Genomic DNA, 22,672 nt, shown 5'->3' on the forward strand with positions numbered 1-22,672 from the left:
GTTCAGGACTGCGTCCCCAGCCCCCTGACCAAGTTCTGTGCAGCCAGACCCGCCTGCGCCACGGGGCACAGCTAGAGAACTCAGCCCAGTGAGAGCGCGCGTCCGCTGCTGGGCCTCACTGGGAAAGGAAGAGGCAATAAGACACAATATCGTATTGCCGCCGGATAAATCGGGGGGGCCACAGCTCCAATGGCACCACAGCCGCGGGCGCCTCCTCTCAGGAGAGACCCCCGGCCACGGGGACGGCTCAGAAAAGGGCAACAAAGATGATAAGGAGAATGAAACAGCTGAGGAGACGGGAATAAGAGCGGCACTCTTCACTGCCGGCGGGAGCCCCCGGTCTCACGCGAGGGTGCCGGGCGCTCTTCACTGCCGGCGGGAGCCCCCGGTCTCACGCAAGGGTGCCGGGCACTCTTCACTGCCGGCGGGAGCCCCCGGACTCACGCGAGGGTGCCGGGCACTCTTCACTGCCGGCGGGAGCCCCCGGTCTCACGCGAGGGTGCCGGGCACTCTTCACTGCCGGCGGGAGCCCCCGGTCTCACCCGAGGGTGCCGGGCAGACGCTGCCGACGGGAGCTCCCGGTCTCACCCGAGGGTGCCGGGCACTCTTCACTGCCGGCGGGAGCCCCCAGTCTCACCCGAGGGTGCCGGGTAGACGCTGCCGGCGGGAGCTCCCGGTCTCACCCGAGGGTGCCGGGCACTCTTCACTGCCGGCGGGAGCCCCCGGTCTCACCCGAGGGTGCCGGGCACTCTTCACTGCCGGCGGGAGCCCCCGGTCTCACCCGAGGGTGCCGGGCAGACGCTGCCGGCGGGAGCGCCCGGTCTCACCCGAGGGTGCCGGGCACTCTTCACTGCCGGCGGGAGCTCCCGGTGTCACCCGAGGGTGCCGGGCTCGACGCTGCCGGCGGGAGCTGCGGGTCTCACCCGAGGGTGCCGGGCAGACGCTGCCGGCGGGAGCCGCCAGTCTCACCCGAGGGTGCCAGGCATGACGCTGCCGGCGGGAGCTCCCGGTCTCACCCGAGGGTGCCGGGCAGACGCTGCCAGCGGGAGCCCCCGGTCTCACCCGAGGGTGCTGGGCAGACGCTGCCGGCGGGAGCCCCCGGTCTCACCCGAGGGTGCCGGGCACGACGCTGCCGGCGGGAGCTCCCGGTCTCACCCGAGGGTGCCGGGCTCGACGCTGCCGGCGGGAGCTCCCGGTCTCACCCGAGGGTGCCGGGCACGACGCTGCCGGCGGGAGCTGCAGGTCTCACCCGAGGGTGCCGGGCAGACACTGCCGGCGGGAGCCCCCGGTCTCACCCGAGGGTGCCGGGCACGACGCTGCCGGCCTCACCCGAGGGTGCCGGGTACGACGCTGCTGGCAGGAGCTCCCGGTGTCACCCGAGGGTGCCGGGCACGACGCTGCTGGCGGGAGCTCCCGGTGTCACCCGAGGGTGCCGGGTACGATGCTGCCGGTGGGAGCTGAAGGTCTCACCCGAGGGTGCCGGGCACGACGCTGCCGGCGGGAGCTGCAGGTCTCACCCGAGGGTGCCGGGCACGACGCTGCCGGCGGGAGCTCCCGGTGTCATCCAAGGGTGCCGGGCTCAACGCTGCCGGCGGGAGCCCCCGGTCTCACCTGAGGGTGCCGGGCAGACGCTGCCGGCGGGAGCTCTCGGTCTCACCCGAGGGTGCCGGGCACTCTTCACTGCCGGCGGGAGCCCCCAGTCTCACCCGAGGGTGCCGGGTAGACGCTGCCGGCGGGAGCTCCCGGTCTCACCCGAGGGTGCCGGGCACTCTTCACTGCCGGCGGGAGCCCCCGGTCTCACCCGAGGGTGCCGGGCACTCTTCACTGCCGGCGGGAGCCCCCGGTCTCACCCGAGGGTGCCGGGCAGACGCTGCCGGCGGGAGCGCCCGGTCTCACCCGAGGGTGCCGGGCACTCTTCACTGCCGGCGGGAGCTCCCGGTGTCACCCGAGGGTGCCGGGCTCGACGCTGCCGGCGGGAGCTGCGAGTCTCACCCGAGGGTGCCGGGCAGACGCTGCCGGCGGGAGCCGCCAGTCTCACCCGAGGGTGCCAGGCATGACGCTGCCGGCGGGAGCTCCCGGTCTCACCCGAGGGTGCCGGGCAGACGCTGCCAGCGGGAGCCCCCGGTCTCACCCGAGGGTGCTGGGCAGACGCTGCCGGCGGGAGCCCCCGGTCTCACCCGAGGGTGCCGGGCATGACGCTGCCGGCGGGAGCTCCCGGTCTCACCCGAGGGTGCCGGGCTCGACGCTGCTGGCGGGAGCTCCCGGTCTCACCCGAGGGTGCCGGGCACGACGCTGCCGGCGGGAGCTGCGGGTCTCACCCGAGGGTGCCGGGCAGACGCTGCCGGCGGGAGCCCCCTGTCTCACCCGAGGGTGCCGGGCATGACGCTGCCGGCGGGAGCGCCCGGTCTCACCCGAGGGTGCCGGGCACGACGTTGCCGGCGGGAGCTCCCGGTCTCACCCGAGGGTGCCGGGTACGACGCTGCCGGCGGGAGCTCCCGGTCTCACCCGAGGGTGCCGGGTACGACGCTGCCAGCCTCACCCGAGGGTGCCGGGTACGACGCTGCTGGCGGGAGCTCCCGGTGTCACCCAAGGGTGCCGGGCTCAACGCTGCCGGCGGGAGCTCCCGGTCTCACCCGAGGGTGTCGGGCTCGACGCTGCCGGCGGGAGCTGCGGGTCTCACCCGAGGGTGCCGGGTAGACGCTGCCGGCGGGAGCTCCCGGTCTCACCCGAGGGTGCCGGGCAGACGCTGCCGGCGGGAGCTGAAGGTCTCACCCGAGGGTGTCGGGCTCGACGCTGCTGGCGGGAGCTCCTGGTCTCACCCGAGGGTGCTGGGCAGACGCTGCCGGCGGGAGCTGAAGGTCTCACCCGAGGGTGTCGGGCTCGACGCTGCCGGCGGGAGCTGCGGGTCTCACCCGAGGGTGTCGGGCAGACGCTGCCGGCGGGAGCCCCCGGTCTCACCCGAGGGTGCCAGGCAGACGCTGCCGGCGGGAGCCCCCGGTCTCACCCGAGGGTGCCGGGCAAGACGCTGCCGGCGGGAGCCCCCGGTCTCACCCGAGGGTGCCGGGCACGACGCTGCCGGCGGGAGCCCCCGGTCGTACCCGAGGGTGCCGGGCAGACGCTGCCGGCGGGAGCCCCCGGTTTCACCCGAGGGTGCCGGGCAGACGCTGCCGGCGGGAGCCCCCGGTCTCACCCGAGGGTGCCGGGCACGACGCTGCCGGCGGGAGCTGCGGGTCTCAGCCTGTAGCATTTCCCGCCGGGTGCGGAGAAAACACCCAGTTTAAAGGCCCTGACCCTTGCGAGGCCTCCCGGGTGCTGGAGGAAAGAAAGGGGAAGCTCAGGGCAGCTCCTCTGGCCGGGCAGCTGGAGTTCCCATCCCTGCAGCTGTGCAGGAGGTACGCCCTTGCCAGCAGCGCCTCTGGCAGAGGCCTGGTGGTGAGCGCGGGCGAGCAGGGCGTGTGGCGGGCAGGCGAGTTCCACTTGGGGCAGGCGTTGGCTCCTGGGGGCCCAGCACGTCCTGGGTGCGAGGTGACCGGACTGCAAGTGTGCAGCCTGGCCTGGGGCGCACGGGAGCAGGCGCCTGCACGCTGCGCAGCTGGCAGGGAACTCACCGCAGCAGCCGCGCCTGAATGCCCGCTGCCCCTTCCGGCCGCGCTCGTGTGCACTACGCAGAGGCCGCCGGCCCGGCCCGGCTCTCACCCCCCAGCTGGGCTCTCGCGGGTGCGCTCCAGTTTGTGACGCTCTTGCCGCAGAGGGCCCCCTTCAGAAAGGCCCCACGTGGGGCTGGGACGCCGAGAGCTGGCGGCGCAGACGGGTGCCATGGGCGGCTTGTGCCTTGTGAAGTTACAGCCCACCACTGCCTCGCTGCCCACGCCCACGCCCGGCCTGGGGCTGTCCTGGGCTCCCACTCCCTCTCCCCCCTTCATCTCCAGCCCTTCCCTTCCAGACTGGCCGCCCCCAGCCCGGGAAAGGCAGGGCGGGTACGAGCCCCTCCCCGCCACACCCAACCTCCCTGCCCACCCAGAGCTGGGCTGGCGCAGCCCCCAGCCCGGGCTACCAGCAGCAGCAGATTCCAATGGGGCAGGCTGTGGGGCTGGGCCGGGCCTCCCTCTGGGTGCTCACAGCCCCTGGGAGCTGCGGGAGGCTGTTCCTGGGGCCCGGAGGAGGGCAGGGGCTGGGGCCAGGGAGGAGCTGGAGGGCTCCCGGGGTGCACCCACGCAGCCTGGGGCAGGGCTCCTGGGCGCGCGAGGGGCTGGGGCCGGGCAGGGCTGCAGGTGACGGGAACGACGGCGCATGTGCCCCGGACCCCTGCTCACCTGCGTAGCCGGGCGCGCACACACACACCACTTGGCCGCTCTCCTCGTCGGCGTGGCAGGAGTTGCCGTGGTAACGCCGCGTGCCGGGGTAGCCAGGGCAGGGGCAGGGCCGGCACCGCTGCCCCGAGCCCAGCACCGGGTCGCCGTAGTAACCCTCCAGGCACCTGCCGGACACAGCCGGACAGCAGGGAGGTGAGATGGGCACAGAAACCCACCGCCAGCCCCACGCCCCCACCACAAACCCCACAGCCAGCCCCACGCCCCCGCCGCCAGCCCTACGGCCCCACCACCAGCCCCACGGCCAGCCCCCCAGCCCCAGGGCCAGCCCCACACCTCCTAGTTCTGCCCCCCACCAGTCCCCCAGCCCCGTGGCCAGCCCCACACCTCCTGGGCCTGCCCCACAGCCAGTCCCCTGCTCCATGGCTATCCCCCCCATCCCCCATTCCCCTGGCTGGACAGGCTGGCGCTGGGCTCCCCAGCCTGTGGCTGCCCCCCGTGGCACCCACACACACACACACACCTCTCACAGTGGCGCCCCGTGGTGGCGTCCCGGCACTGCTGGCAGGCCCCAGTGTGGGCGTCACACTCGTCCGCGTGCCCGTTGCAGTGGCAGGGCTGGCAGGCTGGAAAGCCCCACTGGCCCGGCAGGCACCGGTCACACCGCCGCCCCGTGGCACCGTGCTGGCAGCGGCACTGCCCGCTCACGGGGTCACAGAGTGGGGAGGCCGCGCCCTCGGGGGAGCAGGCACAGCCTGTGGGACGGAGCAGGGGAGCGGGGTCATCAGGACGGCCAGACGGGCAGCACCACGCAGCCAGAGAGAGCCACACGTGGACAGGCGGGCAGCAAGCACGGCCAGACAGCGATGCAGGCAGGCCCAAAGCCGGGAGCGTGGCTGACGCAGTGGGAAGGGTTACAATATTGGTATGTGGCCCAGGCATGCCTCAGTTTGCCTGGAGGCCACGTGAGACCCAAGGAGGCATGCCTCAGTTTCCCTGAAGGCTGCATGAGACCCCGGGGGGCATGCCTCAGTTTCCCTGAAGGCTACATGAGACCCCGGGGGGCATGCCTCAGTTTGCCTGGAGGCTACATGAGACCCCGGGGGGCATGCCTCAGTTTCCCTGAAGGCTACATGAGACCCCGGGGGGCATGCCTCAGTTTCCCTGAAGGCTGCATGAGACCCCGGGGGGCATGCCTCAGTTTCCCTGAAGGCTGCATGAGACCCCGGGGGGCATGCCTCAGTTTCCCTGGAGGCCGCGTGAGAGCCGGGGGCGTGGTCTGGTACGCCACAGGGGCTCCTCTCAGAACTGCCATGGCAGGGTGGAACGCTCCCATCCCGTGGGCTTGGGACAGTCGCTGTCGGGTTTCCCATCACCTCCCATCCTCCACCCTGGATGGGCCGGCCTGGAGCAGTGGGGCAGCGGGGAGCCCTGTCCCTCTGGGGCTGTGGGTGCTCAGTGTGTGGTACCCCTTTGTCTCCTGCAGTGATGTGGGATTTCCCTTGCAATGCTGCATGGGGGCCTTAGGGAGTCTGACTGTTGCCCAGGAATGTGCCTCAGTTTCCCCGTGTGCTGCACCGAGGCCCAGCTGGGGGGCAATGGTGTGTGACCTCTGCCGAGGCCCCTGCAGGGGGACATGTGGGCAGTGGCCTGTGCTGTGGGCAGTGGTGGCAGGGAAGGGAGCCCAGGCCAGGAGGAGGAGCTATGGGTGTATCCAGAGCCTTTGGGGGCCCTCGGCTTGTGCTGGCCTTAACCCGGCCCGTCTGCAGGGCTACAGTGCCCCACAAATGGGGGGGCTCTTCCAGGGCTGTGTGGGCAAGGCCTCCGCCTCCCCTTTGGGCTGCCCCCCGTGGATTCTACTCTACACTGCCTTCCCCTGGGAAGACCCCCAGGGCCGGTTCCCCCTGGAGAAGGCGTCTGGTGCCGCCCTGGCCTCGCCTTTGGGAGGGACGCACCACCGGCAGCTCCCAGCCACATGGCGTGGTGGGGGCGGGGGACAGATGAGGGCTCCAAGGCATTCAGCCAGGCAGGGCGGGGCGTGCTCGGCAGGCGAGGGGCAGACAGACAGACAGACATGCGGGTACTCACGGCTGCAGCCGGAGGGCCCAAATCCATACGTCCCAGGAGCACACTGGTCACAGCGCCGGCCGATCACATTGCCTTTGCACTGGCACTGCCCACCCACGGGGCTGCACACGCTGCTGGTGGAGCCTTGGGGGTCGCACTGGCAGGCTGGGGGAGAGGGTATCAGTGGGGCTCAGGGAAACAGAGGCACTGGGTGGCGCTCCCCTGGCACGCACGGGGCTAGAACCCGCAGCCCCAACCCCCAGTGCTAGGCAGAGCCTCAGGTCCAGGTTAGCCAGTTCCACCCTCCTGCCCCTCCGCCCGCAGCCCCCACTCACCCAGCGCCCCGTCGTGCAGCAGGGCTGAGATGCTGCAGAGCAGGTGGGTGCAGGTCTCAGGCAGCGCCGGCATGGGGGCCATGCGGAACACCTCCAGGCACGCGTAGCGCTCCAGCTGCTCCCGGCGCTGCGCCGCCGCCGGGTCGCTGCCCCCGAGGGCCGCCAGCTCCAGCACCCGCGGCAGAAGAACCAGCTGAGGAGGAGAAGGCGGAGGGCACGGCTAGCGCCAGGGGACAGGGCAGGTGGCAGCAGGCTGGGCAAAGCCAGAGTGCTGGGGGGCACGGGAGCAGGCCAGGCTGGGCTGGGGGCACGGCCGGGGTGACAGCAAGAAGGTTTTGTTCACTTGAAAGACTAACAAAAGTATGAGGTCCTGAGCTTGATCGACAAACCCACGTCGGCGGGAGAGGGGCGTGTGGGGAGAAAGGGGAACTAAATGACCTAAATGGCTAAATGGAACTCACCTCCCAGAGCCACGCGCCCCCGGACGCCTCCCACAGCCACGCGCCCCCCCCGGACGCCTCCCAGAGCCACGCGCCCCCCCGGACGCCTCCCACAGCCACGCGCCCCCCCCGGACGCCTCCCACAGCCACGCGCCCTCCGGACGCCTCCCACAGCCACACGCCCCCCCCGGACGCCTCCCACAGCCACGCGCCCCCCCGGACGCCTCCCACAGCCACACGCCCCCCCCGGACGCCTCCCAGAGCCACGCGCCCCCGGACGCCTCCCACAGCCACGCGCCCCCCCCGGACGCCTCCCACAGCCACACGCCCCCCCCGGACGCCTCCCAGAGCCACGCGCCCCCGGACACCTCCCACAGCCACGTGCCCCCCCGGACGCCTCCCACAGCCACACGCCCCCCCCGGACGCCTCCCAGAGCCACGCGCCCTCCGGACGCCTCCCACAGCCACGCGCCCCCCCGGACGCCTCCCACAGCCACGCGCCCTCCGGACGCCTCCCAGAGCCACACGCCCCCCCCGGACGCCTCCCACAGCCACACGCCCCCCCCGGACGCCTCCGACAGCCACACGCCCCCCCCCGGACGCCTCCCACAGCCACACGCCCCCCCCGGACGCCTCCCAGAGCCACGCGCCCCCGGACGCCTCCCAGAGCCACACGCCCCCCCCGGACGCCTCCCACAGCCACACGCCCCCCCCGGACGCCTCCGACAGCCACACGCCCCCCCCCGGACGCCTCCCACAGCCACACGCCCCCCCCGGACGCCTCCCAGAGCCACGCGCCCCCGGACGCCTCCCAGAGCCACACGCCCCCCCCCGGACGCCTCCCACAGCCACACGCCCCCCCCGGACGCCTCCGACAGCCACACGCCCCCCCCGGACGCCTCCCAGAGCCACGCGCCCCCCCCGGACGCCTCCCAGAGCCACGCGCCCTCCGGACGCCTCCCACAGCCACGCGCCCTCCGGACGCCTCCCAGAGCCACACGCCCCCCCCGGACGCCTCCCACAGCCACACGCCCCCCCCCGGACGCCTCCGACAGCCACACGCCCCCCCCGGACGCCTCCCAGAGCCACGCGCCCCCCCCGGACGCCTCCCAGAGCCACGCGCCCTCCGGACGCCTCCCACAGCCACGCGCCCTCCGGACGCCTCCCACAGCCACGCGCCCCCCTGGACGCCTCCCACAGCCACGCGCCCCCCCGGACGCCTCCCAGAGAGTCACATGCCCCCTGGACGCCTCCCACAGCCACGCGCCCCCCGGACACCTCCCAGAGAGTCATGTGCCCCCCGGACGCCTCCCAGAGAGTCACGTGCCCCCCCGGACGCCTCCCAGAGAGTCACATGCCCCCCGGACGCCTCCCACAGTCACGCCCCCCCCGGACACCTCCCAGAGCCACGCGCCCCCCCGGACGCCTCCCAGAGAGCCACCCGCTGCCCCCAGACATCTCCCAGAGAGCCACATGCCCCCTGGGTGCCCCCAGCAAGCCAGGTGCCACACGCAGGCAGCAGGTCCCAATATGGTGGCTCCTGGCAGAAAGCGATGCTCTGCTCTGCTCTGGCTCCGGCAGGTTTCCCAGAGCCAGCCCAGCACATGGCTCCAGCCCAGCTGGAGAGAGCCCCTGCTCCAGCAAGGCAGGTGAGGTAGCCACAGTCGTGTCTTGGCATCTCTCTGCCCAGGGAAGGGGCTGGGCCACAGACGTGCTGGAGTGGGGGATACGTGTGTGTGGGGGGGTTCTAACTGAGGTGACACCTCTGGGCTGCAGACAAAGGGGAGGTGGAGCCGGAGGGGTTTGAATTGGAACTGGGAGTCGGAAGCAGTGAGTCTGGGCTGGGAGAGAGCGAGACCAAGGAGGGGGCAAGGCCCTGGCTCCGGGGGCCCCGCGGGGCCTCCTCTCCCCAGCATGGCTGGGACTGGCTGTCTCTGCCGGCTGCACTGACTCCTCTGTACCACGCTGTGTCCTGTCGGCTAATAAACCCGCTGTTCTCCTGCCAGGTGAGAGTCACTCCTGCCTGCGGCCGGGTGCAGAGCTTGGGGGACCCCGAACCCCATCACAGCAGCATGGGCACCCGCCAGGGGGCTGCGGGCCAGGACCCGACAGGGTGGGTGGGCAGGGCAGTGCCCAGACAGCCCTGGCACTTACCGAGTCAACGAGGATGAAGGCGGCTGGGTGGTGCTGGGCCACGCCTGCCCGCTGGAGCCGCACAACAATCTCGTACCGGTTCCGGGGCTCGAAGCAGAAGGGCCGAGCCAGCAGGACGTACCTGGGACAGTGAGGGTGAGCTGGGGCAGGGCCCCTGGAGAAGAGGTTCTCAGCCCAGCCCAGGCTTATGGGGGGCAGGAGCCTGGGCCAGTCTGGTACAGGACCCTGCAAGGGAACGGGGGGCTCACAGGCCAGACCAGACCGGCTAGCACAGGACCCTGGGAAGCAGGCTGGGAGGTGGCCCAGCTGGGACAGGCCATGGGGCAGAGAGGGGGGCTGGGAGGCGGCCCAGCTGGGCCAGGCCATGGGGCAGAGAGGGGGGCTGGGAGGCGGCCCAGCTGGGCCAGGCCATGGGGCAGAGAGAGGGGCTGGGAGGCGGCCCAGCTGGGCCAGGCCATGGGGCAGAGAGAGGGGCTGGGAGGCGGCCCAGCTAGGACAGGCCATGGGGCAGAGAGAGGGGCTGGGAGGCGGCCCAGCTGGGACAGGCCATGGGGCAGAGAGAGGGGCTGGGAGGCGGCCCAGCTGGGACAGGCCATGGGGCAGAGAGGGGGGCTGGGAGGCGGCCCAGCTGGGACAGGCCATGGGGCAGAGAGGGGGGCTGGGAGGCGGCCCAGCTAGGACAGGCCATGGGGCAGAGAGAGGGGCTGGGAGGCGGCCCAGCTGGGACAGGCCATGGGGCAGAGAGGGGGGCTGGGAGGCGGCCCAGCTGGGACAGGCCATGGGGCAGAGAGGGGGGCTGGGAGGCGGCCCAGCTGGGACAGGCCATGGGGCAGAGAGAGGGGCTGGGAGGCGGCCCAGCTGGGACAGGCCATGGGGCAGAGAGGGGGGCTGGGAGGCGGCCCAGCTGGGACAGGCCATGGGGCAGAGAGGGGGGCTGGGAGGCGGCCCAGCTGGGACAGGCCATGGGGCAGAGAGGGGGGCTGGGAGGCGGCCCAGCTGGGACAGGCCATGGGGCAGAGAGGGGGCTGGGAGGCTGGCCAGTTTGCCTGGCTGGGGGATCAGCAGGCGCAGGCTGGGGGGCAGGGGTGCAGGCCCCCAGCCAGAGCGTCAGGGGGAGGTGAGGCGAGGCGGGCGGTCCCCGGCTCACCTCTGGGTGTGTGGGAGGCTCTCCCGGTACCTCTGCTCCGAGGGCAGCACATTCCCACAGCGCGGGCTCGTGGGCAGGGCCTGGGCGCTCACGCTCACCACGGCCTCCCAGGCCTCTGTGGACTGCAGGGAGCAGGTTAGGCCCATGCAGGGACGGGGGCACCGCGGCACAGGCACTGGAGGGAGGAGCCCAGGGCAGCCGGGAGAGGCTCTGGGAGGTGAAAGGGCCCCAGCAGAACTCCTCGCAACTACCTGCCCCGGGCGTGCCCCTCGAGTGCCGAGCGGGCACCAAACGGGCACCAAGCACGGTCCCTGCCCCGGGTGTCACCCCCGAGCGCCGAGTGGGCGCCAAACGGGCACCGAGCACGGTCCCTGCCCCGGGTGTCACCCCCGAGCGCCGAGTGGTCACCAAACGGGCACCGAGCACGGTCCCTGCCCCGGGTGTCACCCCCGAGCACTGAGTGGGCGCCAAACGGGCACCGAGCACGGTCCCTGCCCCGGGTGTCACCCCCGAGCGCTGAGTGGTCACCAAACGGGCACCGAGCACGGTCCCTGCCCCGGGCGTGACCCCCTAGCGCCGAGTGGTCACCAAACGGGCACCGAGCACGGTCCCTGCCCCGGGCGTGACCCCCTAGCGCTGAGTGGTCACCAAACGGGCACCGAGCACGGTCCCTGCCCCGGGCGTGACCCCCTAGCGCCGAGTGGGCGCCAAACGGGCACCGAGCACGGTCCCTGCCCCGGGTGTCACCCCCGAGCGCCGAGTGGGCGCCAAACGGGCACCGAGCACGGTCCCTGCCCCGGGTGTCACCCCCGAGCGCCGAGTGGGCGCCAAACGGGCACCGAGCACGGTCCCTGCCCCGGGTGTCACCCCCGAGCGCGGAGTGGTCACCAAACGGGCACCGAGCACGGTCCCTGCCCCGGGCGTGACCCCCAAGCGCTGAGTGGGCGCCAAACGGGCACCGAGCACGGTCCCTGCCCCGAGCGTCACCCCCGAGCGCCGAGTGGGCGCCAAACGGGCACCGAGCGCGGTCCCTGCCCTGGGTGTGCCCCCTCGAGCGCTGACTGGGCACCGAGCGCGGTCCCTGCCCTGGGTGTGTCCCCTCGAGCGCCGATCGGGCACCGAGCGCGGTCCCTGCCCTGGGTGTGCCCCCTCGAGCGCCGATCGGGCACCGAGCGCGGTCGCTGCCCTGGGTTTGCCCCCTCGAGCGCCGATCGGGCACCGAGCGCGGTCCCTGCCCTGGGTGTGTCCCCTCGAGCGCCGATCGGGCACCGAGCGCGGTCCCTGCCCTGGGTGTGCCCCCTCGAGCGCCGATCGGGCACCGAGCGCGGTCCCTGCCCTGGGTTTGCCCCCTCGAGCGCCGATCGGGCACCGAGCGCGGTCCCTGCCCTGGGTGTGCCCCCTCGAGCGCCGATCGGGCACCGAGCGCGGTCCCTGCCCTGGGTGTGCCCCCTCGAGCGCCGATCGGGCACCGAGCGCGGTCCCTGCCCTGGGTGTGCCCCCTCGAGCGCCGATCGGGCACCGAGCGCGGTCCCTGCCCTGGGTTTGCCCCCTCGAGCGCCGATCGGGCACCGAGCGCGGTCCCTGCCCTGGGTGTGTCCCCTCGAGCGCCGATCGGGTACCGAGCGCGGTCCCTGCCCTGGGTTTGCCCCCTCGAGCGCCGATCGGGCACCGAGCGCGGTCCCTGCCCTGGGTTTGCCCCCTCGAGCGCCGATCGGGCACCGAGCGCGGTCCCTGCCCTGGGTGTGCCCCCTCGAGCGCCGATCGGGCACCGAGCGCGGTCCCTGCCCTGGGTTTGCCCCCTCGAGCGCCGATCGGGCACCGAGCGCGGTCCCTGCCCTGGGTGTGCCCCCTCGAGCACCGATCGGGCACCGAGCGCGGTCCCTGCCCTGGGTGTGTCCCCTCGAGCGCCGACTGGGCACCGAGCGCGGTCCCTGCCCTGGGTGTGCCCCCTCGAGCGCCGACTGGGCACCGAGCGCGGTCCCTGCCCTGGGTGTGCCCCCTCGAGCGCTGACTGGGCACCGAGCGCGTTCCCTGCCCTGGGTGTGTCCCCTCGAGCGCCGAGTGGGCACCGAGCGCGGTCCCTGCCCTGGGTGTGCCCCCTCGAGCGCCGACTGGGCACCGAGCGCGGTCCCTGCCCTGGGTGTGCCCCCTCGAGCGCTGACTGGGCACCGAGCGCGTTCCCTGCCCTGGGTGTGTCCCCTCGAGCGCTGACTGGGCACCGAGCGCGGTCCCTGCCCTGGGTGTGCCCCCTCGAGCGCTGACTGGGCACCGAGCGTGGTCCCTGCCCTGGGTTTGCCCCCTCGAGCGCTGACTGGGCACCGAGCGCGGTCCCTGCCCTGGGTGTGCCCCCTCGAGCGCCGACTGGGCACCGAGCGCGGTCCCTGCCCTGGGTGTGTCCCCTCGAGCGCTGACTGGGCACCGAGCGTGGTCCCTGCCCTGGGTTTGCCCCCTCGAGCGCTGACTGGGCACCGAGCGCGGTCCCTGCCCTGGGTGTGTCCCCTCGAGCGCCGATCGGGCACCGAGCGCGGTCCCTGCCCTGGGTGTGTCCCCTCGAGCGCTGACTGGGCACCGAGCGCGGTCCCTGCCCTGGGTGTGCCCCCTCGAGCGCCGATCGGGCACCGAGCGCGGTCCCTGCCCTGGGTGTGCCCCCTCGAGCGCCGATCGGGCACCGAGCGCGGTCCCTGCCCTGGGTGTGCCCCCTCGAGCGCCGATCGGGCACCGAGCGCGGTCCCTGCCCTGGGTTTGCCCCCTCGAGCGCCGATCGGGCACCGAGCGCGGTCCCTGCCCTGGGTGTGTCCCCTCGAGCGCCGATCGGGTACCGAGCGCGGTCCCTGCCCTGGGTGTGCCCCCTCGAGCGCTGACTGGGCACCGAGCGCGGTCCCTGCCCTGGGTTTGCCCCCTCGAGCGCCGATCGGGCACCGAGCGCGGTCCCTGCCCTGGGTTTGCCCCCTCGAGCGCCGATCGGGCACCGAGCGCGGTCCCTGCCCTGGGTGTGCCCCCTCGAGCGCCGATCGGGCACCGAGCGCGGTCCCTGCCCTGGGTTTGCCCCCTCGAGCGCCGATCGGGCACCGAGCGCGGTCCCTGCCCTGGGTGTGCCCCCTCGAGCACCGATCGGGCACCGAGCGCGGTCCCTGCCCTGGGTGTGTCCCTTCGAGCGCCGACTGGGCACCGAGCGCGGTCCCTGCCCTGGGTGTGCCCCCTCGAGCGCCGACTGGGCACCGAGCGCGGTCCCTGCCCTGGGTGTGCCCCCTCGAGCGCTGACTGGGCACCGAGCGCGTTCCCTGCCCTGGGTGTGTCCCCTCGAGCGCTGACTGGGCACCGAGCGCGGTCCCTGCCCTGGGTGTGCCCCCTCGAGCGCCGACTGGGCACCGAGCGCGGTCCCTGCCCTGGGTGTGCCCCCTCGAGCGCTGACTGGGCACCGAGCGCGTTCCCTGCCCTGGGTGTGTCCCCTCGAGCGCTGACTGGGCACCGAGCGCGGTCCCTGCCCTGGGTGTGCCCCCTCGAGCGCTGACTGGGCACCGAGCGTGGTCCCTGCCCTGGGTTTGCCCCCTCGAGCGCTGACTGGGCACCGAGCGCGGTCCCTGCCCTGGGTGTGCCCCCTCGAGCGCCGACTGGGCACCGAGCGCGGTCCCTGCCCTGGGTGTGTCCCCTCGAGCGCTGACTGGGCACCGAGCGTGGTCCCTGCCCTGGGTTTGCCCCCTCGAGCGCTGACTGGGCACCGAGCGCGGTCCCTGCCCTGGGTGTGTCCCCTCGAGCGCCGATCGGGCACCGAGCGCGGTCCCTGCCCTGGGTGTGTCCCCTCGAGCGCTGACTGGGCACCGAGCGCGGTCCCTGCCCTGGGTGTGCCCCCTCGAGCGCCGATCGGGCACCGAGCGTGTTCCCTGCCCTGGGTGTGCCCCCTCGAGCGCTGACTGGGCACCGAGCGCGGTCCCTGCCCTGGGTGTGTCCCCTCGAGCGCTGACTGGGCACCGAGCGCGGTCCCTGCCCTGGGTGTGTCCCCTCGAGCGCCGACTGGGCACCGAGCGCGGTCCCTGCCCTCGGTGTGTCCCCTCGAGCGCCGATCGGGCACCGAGCGCGGTCCCTGCCCTGGGTGTGCCCCCTCGAGCGCCGATCGGGCACCGAGCGCGGTCCCTGCCCTGGGTGTGCCCCCTCGAGCGCTGACTGGGCACCGAGCGCGGTCCCTGCCCTGGGTGTGCCCCCTCGAGCGCCGATCGGGCACCGAGCGCGGTCCCTGCCCTGGGTGTGCCCCCTCGAGCGCCGATCGGGCACCGAGCGCGGTCCCTGCCCTGGGTGTGCCCCCTCGAGCGCTGAATGGGCACCGAGCGCGGTCCCTGCCCTGGGTGTGTCCCCTCGAGCGCCGATCGGGCACCGAGCGCGGTCCCTGCCCTGGGTTTGCCCCCTCAAGCGCTGACTGGGCACCGAGCGCGGTCCCTGCCCTGGGTTTGCCCCCTCGAGCGCCGATCGGGCACCGAGCGCGGTCCCTGCCCTGGGTGTGCCCCCTCGAGCGCCGATCGGGCACCGAGCACGGTCCCTGCCCTGGGTGTGCCCCCTCGAGCGCCGATCGGGCACCGAGCGCGGTCCCTGCCCCGGGTGTGCCCCCTGAGCGCTGAGTGAGCACCAAACGGGCACCGAGCACGGTCCCTGCCCCGGGTGTCACCCCCGAGCGCCGAGCGGTCACCAAACGGGCACCGAGCACGGTCCCTGCCCCGGGCGTGCCCCTCGAGTGCCGAGCAGGCACCAAACGGGCACCGAGCACGGTCCCTGCCCCGGGCGTGCCCCTCGAGTGCCGAGCGGGCACCAAACGGGCACCAAGCACGGTCCCTGCCCCGGGTGTGCCCCCTGAGCGCTGAGTGGTCACCAAACGGGCACCGAGCACGGTCCCTGCCCCGGGCGTGCCCCTCGAGTGCCGAGCGGGCACCAAACGGGCACCGAGCACGGTCCCTGCCCCGGGTGTCACCCCCGAGCGCCGAGTGGTCACCAAACGGGCACCGAGCACGGTCCCTGCCCCGGGTGTCACCCCCGAGCGCCGAGTGGTCACCAAACGGGCACCGAGCACGGTCCCTGCCCCGGGCGTGACCCCCTAACGCCGAGTGGGCGCCAAACGCGCACCGAGCACGGTCCCTGACCCGGGCGTGACCCCTGAGCGCTGAGTGGGCGCCAAACGGGCACCGAGCGCGGTCCCTGCCCCGGGTGTCACCCCCGAGCGCCGAGTGGTCACCAAACGGGCACCGAGCACGGTCCCTGCCCCGGGCGTGACCCCCAAGCGCCGAGTGGGCGCCAAACGGGCACCGAGCGCGGTCCCTGCCCTGGGTGTGCCCCCTTGAGCGCCGATCGGGCACCGAGCGCGGTCCCTGCCCCGGGCGTGACCCCTCGAGTGCCGATCGGGCACCGAGCGCGGTCCCTGCCCTGGGTGTGCCCCCTCGAGCGCTGACTGGGCACCGAGCGCGGTCCCTGCCCTGGGTGTGCCCCCTCGAGCGCTGACTGGGCACCGAGCGCGGTCCCTGCCCTGGGTGTGCCCCCTCGAGCGCCGATCGGGCACCGAGCGCGGTCCCTGAACTGGGTGTGCCCCCTCGAGCGCTGACTGGGCACCGAGCGCGGTCCCTGCCCTGGGTGTGCCCCCTCGAGCGCCGATCGGGCACCGAGCGCGGTCCCTGCCCTGGGTGTGCCCCCTCGAGCGCTGACTGGGCACCGAGCGCGGTCCCTGCCCTGGGTGTGCCCCCTCGAGCGCCGATCGGGCACCGAGCACGGTCCCTGCCCTGGGTGTGCCCCCTCGAGCGCTGACTGGGCACCGAGCGCGGTCCCTGCCCTGGGTGTGCCCCCTCGAGCGCCGATCGGGCACCGAGCGCGGTCCCTGCCCTGGGTGTGCCCCCTCGAGCGCCGATCGGGCACCGAGCGCGGTCCCTGCCCTGGGTGTGCCCCCTCGAGCGCCGATCGGGCACCGAGCGCGGTACCTGCCCTGGGTGTGCCCCCTCGAGTGCCGATCGGGCACCGAGCGCGGTCCCTGCCCTGGGTGTGCCCCCTCGAGCGCCGATCGGGCACCGAGCGCGGTCCCTGCCCTGGGTGTGTCCCCTCGAGCGCCGATCGGGCACCGAGCGCGGTCCCTGCCCTGGGTGTGTCCCCTCGAGCGCTGACTGGGCACCGAGCGCGGTCCCTGCCCTGGGTGTGCCCCCTCGAGCGCCGATCGGGCACCGAGCGCGGTCCCTGCCCTGGGTGTGTCCCCTCGAGCGCTGACTGGGCACCGAGCGCGTTCCCTGCCCTGGGTGTGTCCCCTCGAGCGCTGACTGGGCACCGAGCGCGGTCCCTGCCCTGGGTTTGCCCCCTCAAGCGCCGATCGGGCACCGAGCGCGGTCCCTGCCCTGGGTGTGTCCCCTCGAGCGCTGACTGGGCACCGAGCGCGGTCCCTGCCCTGGGTTTGCCCCCTCGAGCGCCGATCGGGCACCGAGCGCGGTCCCTGCCCTGGGTGTGCCCCCTCGAGCGCCGATCGGGTACCGAGCGCGGTCCCTGCCCTGGGTTTGCCCCCTCGAGCGCCGATCGGGCACCGAGCGCGGTCCCTGCCCTGGGTGTGCCCCCTCGAGCGCTGACTGGGCACCGAGTGCGGTCCCTGCCCTGGGTGTGCCCCCTCGAGCGCCGATCGGGCACCGAGCATGGTCCCTGCCCTGGGTGTGCCCCCTCGAGCGCCGATCGGGTACCGAGCGCGGTCCCTGCCCTGGGTTTGCCCCCTCAAGCGCCGATCGGGCACCGAGCGCGGTCCCTGCCCTGGGTGTGCCCCCTCGAGCGCCGATCGGGCACCGAGCGCGGTCCCTGCCCTGGGTGTGCCCCCTCGAGCGCCGATCGGGCACCGAGCGCGGTCCCTGCCCTGGGTGTGCCCCCTCGAGCGCTGACTGGGCACCGAGCGCGGTCCCTGCCCTGGGTGTGCCCCCTCGAGCGCCGACTGGGCACCGAGCGTGGTCCCTGCCCTGGGTTTGCCCCCTCGAGCGCCGATCGGGCACCGAGCGCGGTCCCTGCCCTGGGTGTGCCCCCTCGAGCGCTGACTGGGCACCGAGCGCGGTCCCTGCCCTGGGTGTGCCCCCTCGAGTGCTGACTGGGCACCGAGCGCGGTCCCTGCCCTGGGTGTGCCCCCTCGAGTGCTGACTGGGCACCGAGCGCGGTCCCTGCCCTGGGTGTGCCCCCTCGAGTGCTGACTGGGCACCGAGCGCGGTCCCTGCCCTGGGTGTGCCCCCTCGAGCGCTGACTGGGCACCGAGCACGGTACCTGCCCTGGGTGTGTCCCCTCGAGCGCCGATCGGGCACCGAGCGCGGTCCCTGCCCTGGGTTTGCCCCCTCGAGCGCCGATCGGGCACCGAGCGCGGTCCCTGCCCTGGGTGTGCCCCCTCGAGCGCTGACTGGGCACCGAGCGCGGTCCCTGCCCTGGGTGTGCCCCCTCGAGCGCCGATCGGGCACCGAGCGCGGTCCCTGCCCTGGGTGTGTCCCCTCGAGCGCTGACTGGGCACCGAGCGCGGTCCCTGCCCTGGGTTTGCCCCCTCGAGCGCCAATCGGGCACCGAGCGCGGTCCCTGCCCTGGGTTTGCCCCCTCGAGCGCCAATCGGGCACTGAGCGCGGTCCCTGCCCTGGGTGTGTCCCCTCGAGCGCCAATCGGGCACCGAGCGCGGTCCCTGCCCTGGGTTTGCCCCCTCGAGCGCCAATCGGGCACCGAGCGCGGTCCCTGCCCTGGGTGTGTCCCCTCGAGCGCCGATCGGGCACCGAGCGCGGTCCCTGTCCCGGGAAGTCTCAGGGCTGGGACCTACACACCAGGGCAGCCTGGTACCAGACCACCCCCCACCTGGCGCAGGCTGCTGGGGCTTTTGGGCAGAGCGCTGGATTGAAACGGGACCTGGCAGTGCCCGGTCAGACGCCTGAGCTGTCCGGTTCCCATGGGCGGGCAGCTGTAACCTGCGCCAGCCCCTGCCCAGACAAGGCCCCCCATGCAGGCGGGCACCCGCTCAGGGCAGCTCTCCCCACCAGCCTGGGTTACCATTTGGCCCCACACGCAGTGGTGCCCTCCCCAGCCGCCCCCCCGCCCCCCGTGCCCCACGCACCTGGGGCTCATAGCGCAGCAGAATGTCGTACTCCAGGGGGTAGGGGACGCTGGCGATGTGGAAGGACAGGCCAGCCCCGTCCCGCACGCGGGCGAAGCCGGGCCCCGTCCACGTCACCATGCGAGCCCCCTGCTCCCGCCGCACCACTTCCACATCGGGCTGCGGGTACAAACCTTAGGTAAGGACCCGTCCCCGCCCCTCTGCTGCTGCCCTGCCCAGTCCCTGACCCCCGCCACTGCCCCCCAATTCCTGCCCCTGCCCCCCGCACTGCCCTGCCCTGTCCCTGCCTCCCACGCTGCCCCTCCCTGTCCCTGCCCTTCTGCCCCATCCCTCCATCACTGTGACCCCCCCATCCGGGCACCCTCATCCCCAGGTCGCTCCTGCAGATGCCCCACCTTGTGCAGGGGCTGCCGGCCCCGCCGGGGCAGGGCTCGAGGCTGCTGGAGCCGCATGGGGCTGCGCCGGAGCCGCAGACGCACCTTCCGCCCGATCCGGAGCCCGCCAGCATCCTCCGGGCAGTCCTGGGGGGCCTTGGGGCGCAGCTCTCCCTGAGGGCACAGGGACAGGGCTGAGCCAGGGCCCAGGGGGGCCGAGTTTAGCCCAGAGAGCACCTGACTGCAGCAGGGACTGACGCTCCATCCTGTCTGGTACGGGGTCCTGTCACTCAGCCGGGGCGTGGCCCCAGGACCCCATGTGCTGCCTCCCCCAGCTCCCCACATACTGCCCCCCCAGCCCCACGCTCCCACATGCGTCAGCAACAGCCAAGGCCCACAGCACACTGTCCCTGTTCCTGGGACCCCCCCACAGCATCCCATCTCTGCAGTGCTCACCCACACTAACCCTGTCCCTGACACCCCCCACAGCACCCCCAGGACCCCCCCACAGCACCCCATCTCTGCAGTCTTCACCCACCCTAACCCTGTCCCTGGCACCGCCCCACAGCACCCCCAGGACCCCCCCACAGCACCCCATCTCTGCAGTGCTCACCCACACTGCCCCTGTCCCTGGCACCCTCCCACACACTGCCCCCCTGGGACCCCCCCACAGCACCCCATCTCTGCAGTCTTCACCCACACTAACCCTGTCCCTGGCACCACCCCACAGCACCCCCAGGACCCCCCCCACAGCACCCCATCTCTGCAGTGCTCACCCACACTAACCCTGTCCCTGGCACCCTCCCACACACTGCCCCCCTGGGACCCCCCCACAGCACCCCATCTCCGCAGTCCTCACCCACACTAACCCTGTCCCTGGGACACCCCCCCCTGCCCCCCATGACCCCCCCACAGCACCTGGACTCTGCAGTCCTCACCCACACTAACCTGTCCCTGGGACACCTCCCACACACTGCCTCTGTGCCCAGGACCCCCCCACCATGGGCCCCAGCGTGGGCACTCACCGGCAGCAGGGGGTCAGTGGGCGCGTGGCCCGTGGCATGCTCGGCCTCGTGGCTTTCGTAGTCAAGGGGCGCGCAGAAGAAGCCGGGCTGGGCCTGGTGGCACTGGCGCCCGATCATGTGAGGCCGGCATGGGCACAGCCCTTCCTCCATGGAGCACCTGGGGGCAGGACCCAGCCTGCTCAACCCTGGCCTGTGGCTCTGGGCCCCTGGGCCCCACCCTGAGTGCCTGGCTCTGACGTCAGCTCCCCGTAGCCTGTGGCCCTCCCCCGTGTGAGCTGGGATGTGCGAACACCCTCGCTGAGGGCGGGGTGTGTGCCTCAGTTTCCCCTCTGTGTGCCTCACATCCCCAGGCGGGACCAGCGGGGTGATCACTGCAGCCCCCGGCCAGCAGACGTGGCTGCTCACAGGCTGCAGAGAACGCCCGCCCCAGGGCCTGGCAGCGCTGGCTGGGCACTCGGCTCGGCTCGGCTGCAGCTGTGGGGTAGGGAGGGAGCAGCTGGCTCAGGAACCAGGAAGGGGGAGCAGGGGTGAGGGGTCTGTCGCTCAGTTTGGGGCGGGGCGGGGTGGGCAGGAGATTTTAGTTACCTTGTGCTGGTGCCTGAGATTTCCATGGACCGCCCTTGCCCAGGGCCCAGGCGCAGGCAGGAGCCCACTGGGTGTGTGGGGTAGGCTGGGCTGCCTTGGGGTGCTGGGACAGGGTCCTGGCCCTGCCTCCGGGCCCTGCTCCCCAAGACAGCTGGTACTGACGGCTCCCGGCTCCTGCACTGACTCGTCTGCTCTGCCCTGTCCCCTAAGAGCCCCTCTGTGCCCACTGCCGGCTGGGACCAGTGTGATGGGGTTCAGGGGTCCCCCTGCACTGCACCCCATCCACTGGCAGGAGTGACTCTCACTCAGCAGGTACAACAGAAGGTTTATTAGGCAACAGAAGCCCAGTTTCTCCCAGAAGCGACAGTACAGCAGCCAGAGACAGTCCTTCCAACCCGTCCTGGGGAGAAGACCCCGAGGGGGGCCCCTCTGGGGTGTAGCTTTCCCCCTCCTCAGGCTGGCTGCCTTCCAGCTCCTCTTCCCCTAGCCCCTAACTGCCGCCCCTGATTCAAAACTCAGCTCAGCTCCTCCCTCCTCTTTGTTCAGGGCAGAGGTGTTACCTGCCAGTTGTAGCCCCAGGGTCATCCTTAGCCACCGGGAGCTGCTGCTAGCCTCAGGCATCCAGCCTGACTCACACAGGCCCTCCCCTCACTCCATCACAACCAGCCACCTATGGGTGGGGCTGGTGGCCTGGGCCCCCCACTTGGGGACAGAGAGCCCAGCCCCTACCCGCTCCAGCTTTGCAGGCAGTCTGTGAGTTGGCAGCTGACAACCTCTTCTAGGCTGCGCCTCCGGCTGATAACCCACCTGTGCCCCACGGTGGGGTGGGGACCCCCATTCACCCCAGCCCTGACACACCCTGGTGTCCCCTTCCCCTCCCATGGTACAAACCCCCCTGTACCCCCAGCCCTGACACCCCGGTGTCCCCTTCCCCTCCCATGGTACAACCCCCCCTGTACCCCCAGCCCTGACACACCCTGGTGTCCCCTTCCCCTCCCATGGTACAAACCCCCCTGTACCCCCAGCCCTGACATACCCTGGTGTCCCCTTCTCTTTCCATGGTATGACCCCCCCCGTACCCCCAGCCCTGACACCCTGGTGTCCCCTTCTCTTCCCATGCTACGACCCCCACACCCGACCCCGCCTGGCACGTGCCTACCTGTTGTGGTAGGCACCCCCAAAGTCGCAGGCACAGGGCCGGCAACCAGCCACGTCATAGCTCAGGCCCCAGAACTCGGGCTGTGGGGAGAGCAGGGGAGAGAGAGATGCGGGTCAGGCTGAGGGGAGGGAGGGCGCTAGGCCAGACTGGGGAGGTCAGGGGAGGGGGCAGGCCAGGGGAGGGGAGAATTTAGGTGAGGGTGGGGCAGGTGGGGCAGGAGGTGAGGGGGCAGGGTGGGGCGGGAAGGGAGGTGAGATGAAGGGTAGGGTGGAAGGTGAGGGGGCGAGGTGGGGCAGGAAGGGAGGAATGGGGCAGGGCAGGAAGGGAGGAACGGGGCAGGGCAGGAAGGGAGGTGAGATGAGGGGTGGGGGGCGGGGCGGGGCGGGGCGGGGCGGGAGGAACGGGGCAGGGCAGGAAGGGAGGTGAGATGAGGGGTGGGGGGCGGGGCGGGAAGGGAGGTGAGATGAGGGGTGGGGGGCGGGGCGGGGCGGGAAGGGAGGTGAGATGAGGGGTGGGAGGTGAGGGGGCGGGGCAGGGCAGGAAGGGAGGTGAGATGGGGTGCGGGGCAGGGCAGGGCAGGGCGGGAAGGGAGGTGAGATGAGGGGCAGGGTGGAAGGTGAGGGGGCGAGGTGGGGCAGGAAGGGAGGAACGGGGCAGGGCAGGAAGGGAGGTGAGATGAGGGGTGGGGGGTGGGGCGGGGCGGGAAGGGAGGTGAGGGGGCGGGGCAGGGCAGGAAGGGAGGTGAGATGGGGTGGGGGGCGGGGCGGGGCGGGAAGGGAGGTGAGATGAGGGGTAGGGTGGAAGGTGAGGGGGCGAGGTGGGGCAGGAAGGGAGGAACAGGGCAGGGCAGGAAGGGAGGTGAGATGAGGGGTGGAGGGCGGGGCAGAAGGTGAGGGGGTGGGGCGGGGCGGGAAGGGAGGTGAGATGAGGAGCGGGGTGGGAGGCGAGGGGGTGAGGTGGGGCGGGAAGGGAGGTGAGATGAGGGGCAGGGTGGGAGCCGAG

The 22,672-nt window shown here is 72.8% G+C and overlaps 1 protein-coding gene across 2 annotated transcripts in view; it reads right to left on the bottom strand.

Moving 5' to 3' along the window:
* The window catches only part of LOC142019132 (laminin subunit beta-2-like), an 85,084-nt gene that overhangs the window by 37,903 nt on the left and 24,509 nt on the right, over positions 1-22,672 (bottom strand). For both annotated transcript variants that reach the window (XR_012646993.1, XM_075005607.1), the window contains exons 13-22: positions 21,671-21,750; positions 19,927-20,083; positions 18,923-19,075; positions 18,528-18,686; positions 10,454-10,575; positions 9,307-9,427; positions 6,713-6,905; positions 6,399-6,542; positions 4,834-5,065; positions 4,314-4,477 (exon numbers count right to left, since the gene is read on the bottom strand). Coding sequence is in view for 1 of the 2 variants with exons in the window: in XM_075005607.1 (XP_074861708.1) it covers positions 4,314-4,477; positions 4,834-5,065; positions 6,399-6,542; positions 6,713-6,905; positions 9,307-9,427; positions 10,454-10,575; positions 18,528-18,686; positions 18,923-19,075; positions 19,927-20,083; positions 21,671-21,750 (1,525 nt within the window). In the remaining variant the exon portion in view is untranslated. The remainder of the gene's footprint in view (positions 1-4,313; positions 4,478-4,833; positions 5,066-6,398; positions 6,543-6,712; positions 6,906-9,306; positions 9,428-10,453; positions 10,576-18,527; positions 18,687-18,922; positions 19,076-19,926; positions 20,084-21,670; positions 21,751-22,672) is intronic.

The sequence above is a fragment of the Carettochelys insculpta genome, chromosome 11 (assembly GCF_033958435.1).
Source record: "Carettochelys insculpta isolate YL-2023 chromosome 11, ASM3395843v1, whole genome shotgun sequence".
In the NCBI taxonomy this organism is placed as follows: domain Eukaryota; kingdom Metazoa; phylum Chordata; order Testudines; family Carettochelyidae; genus Carettochelys; species Carettochelys insculpta.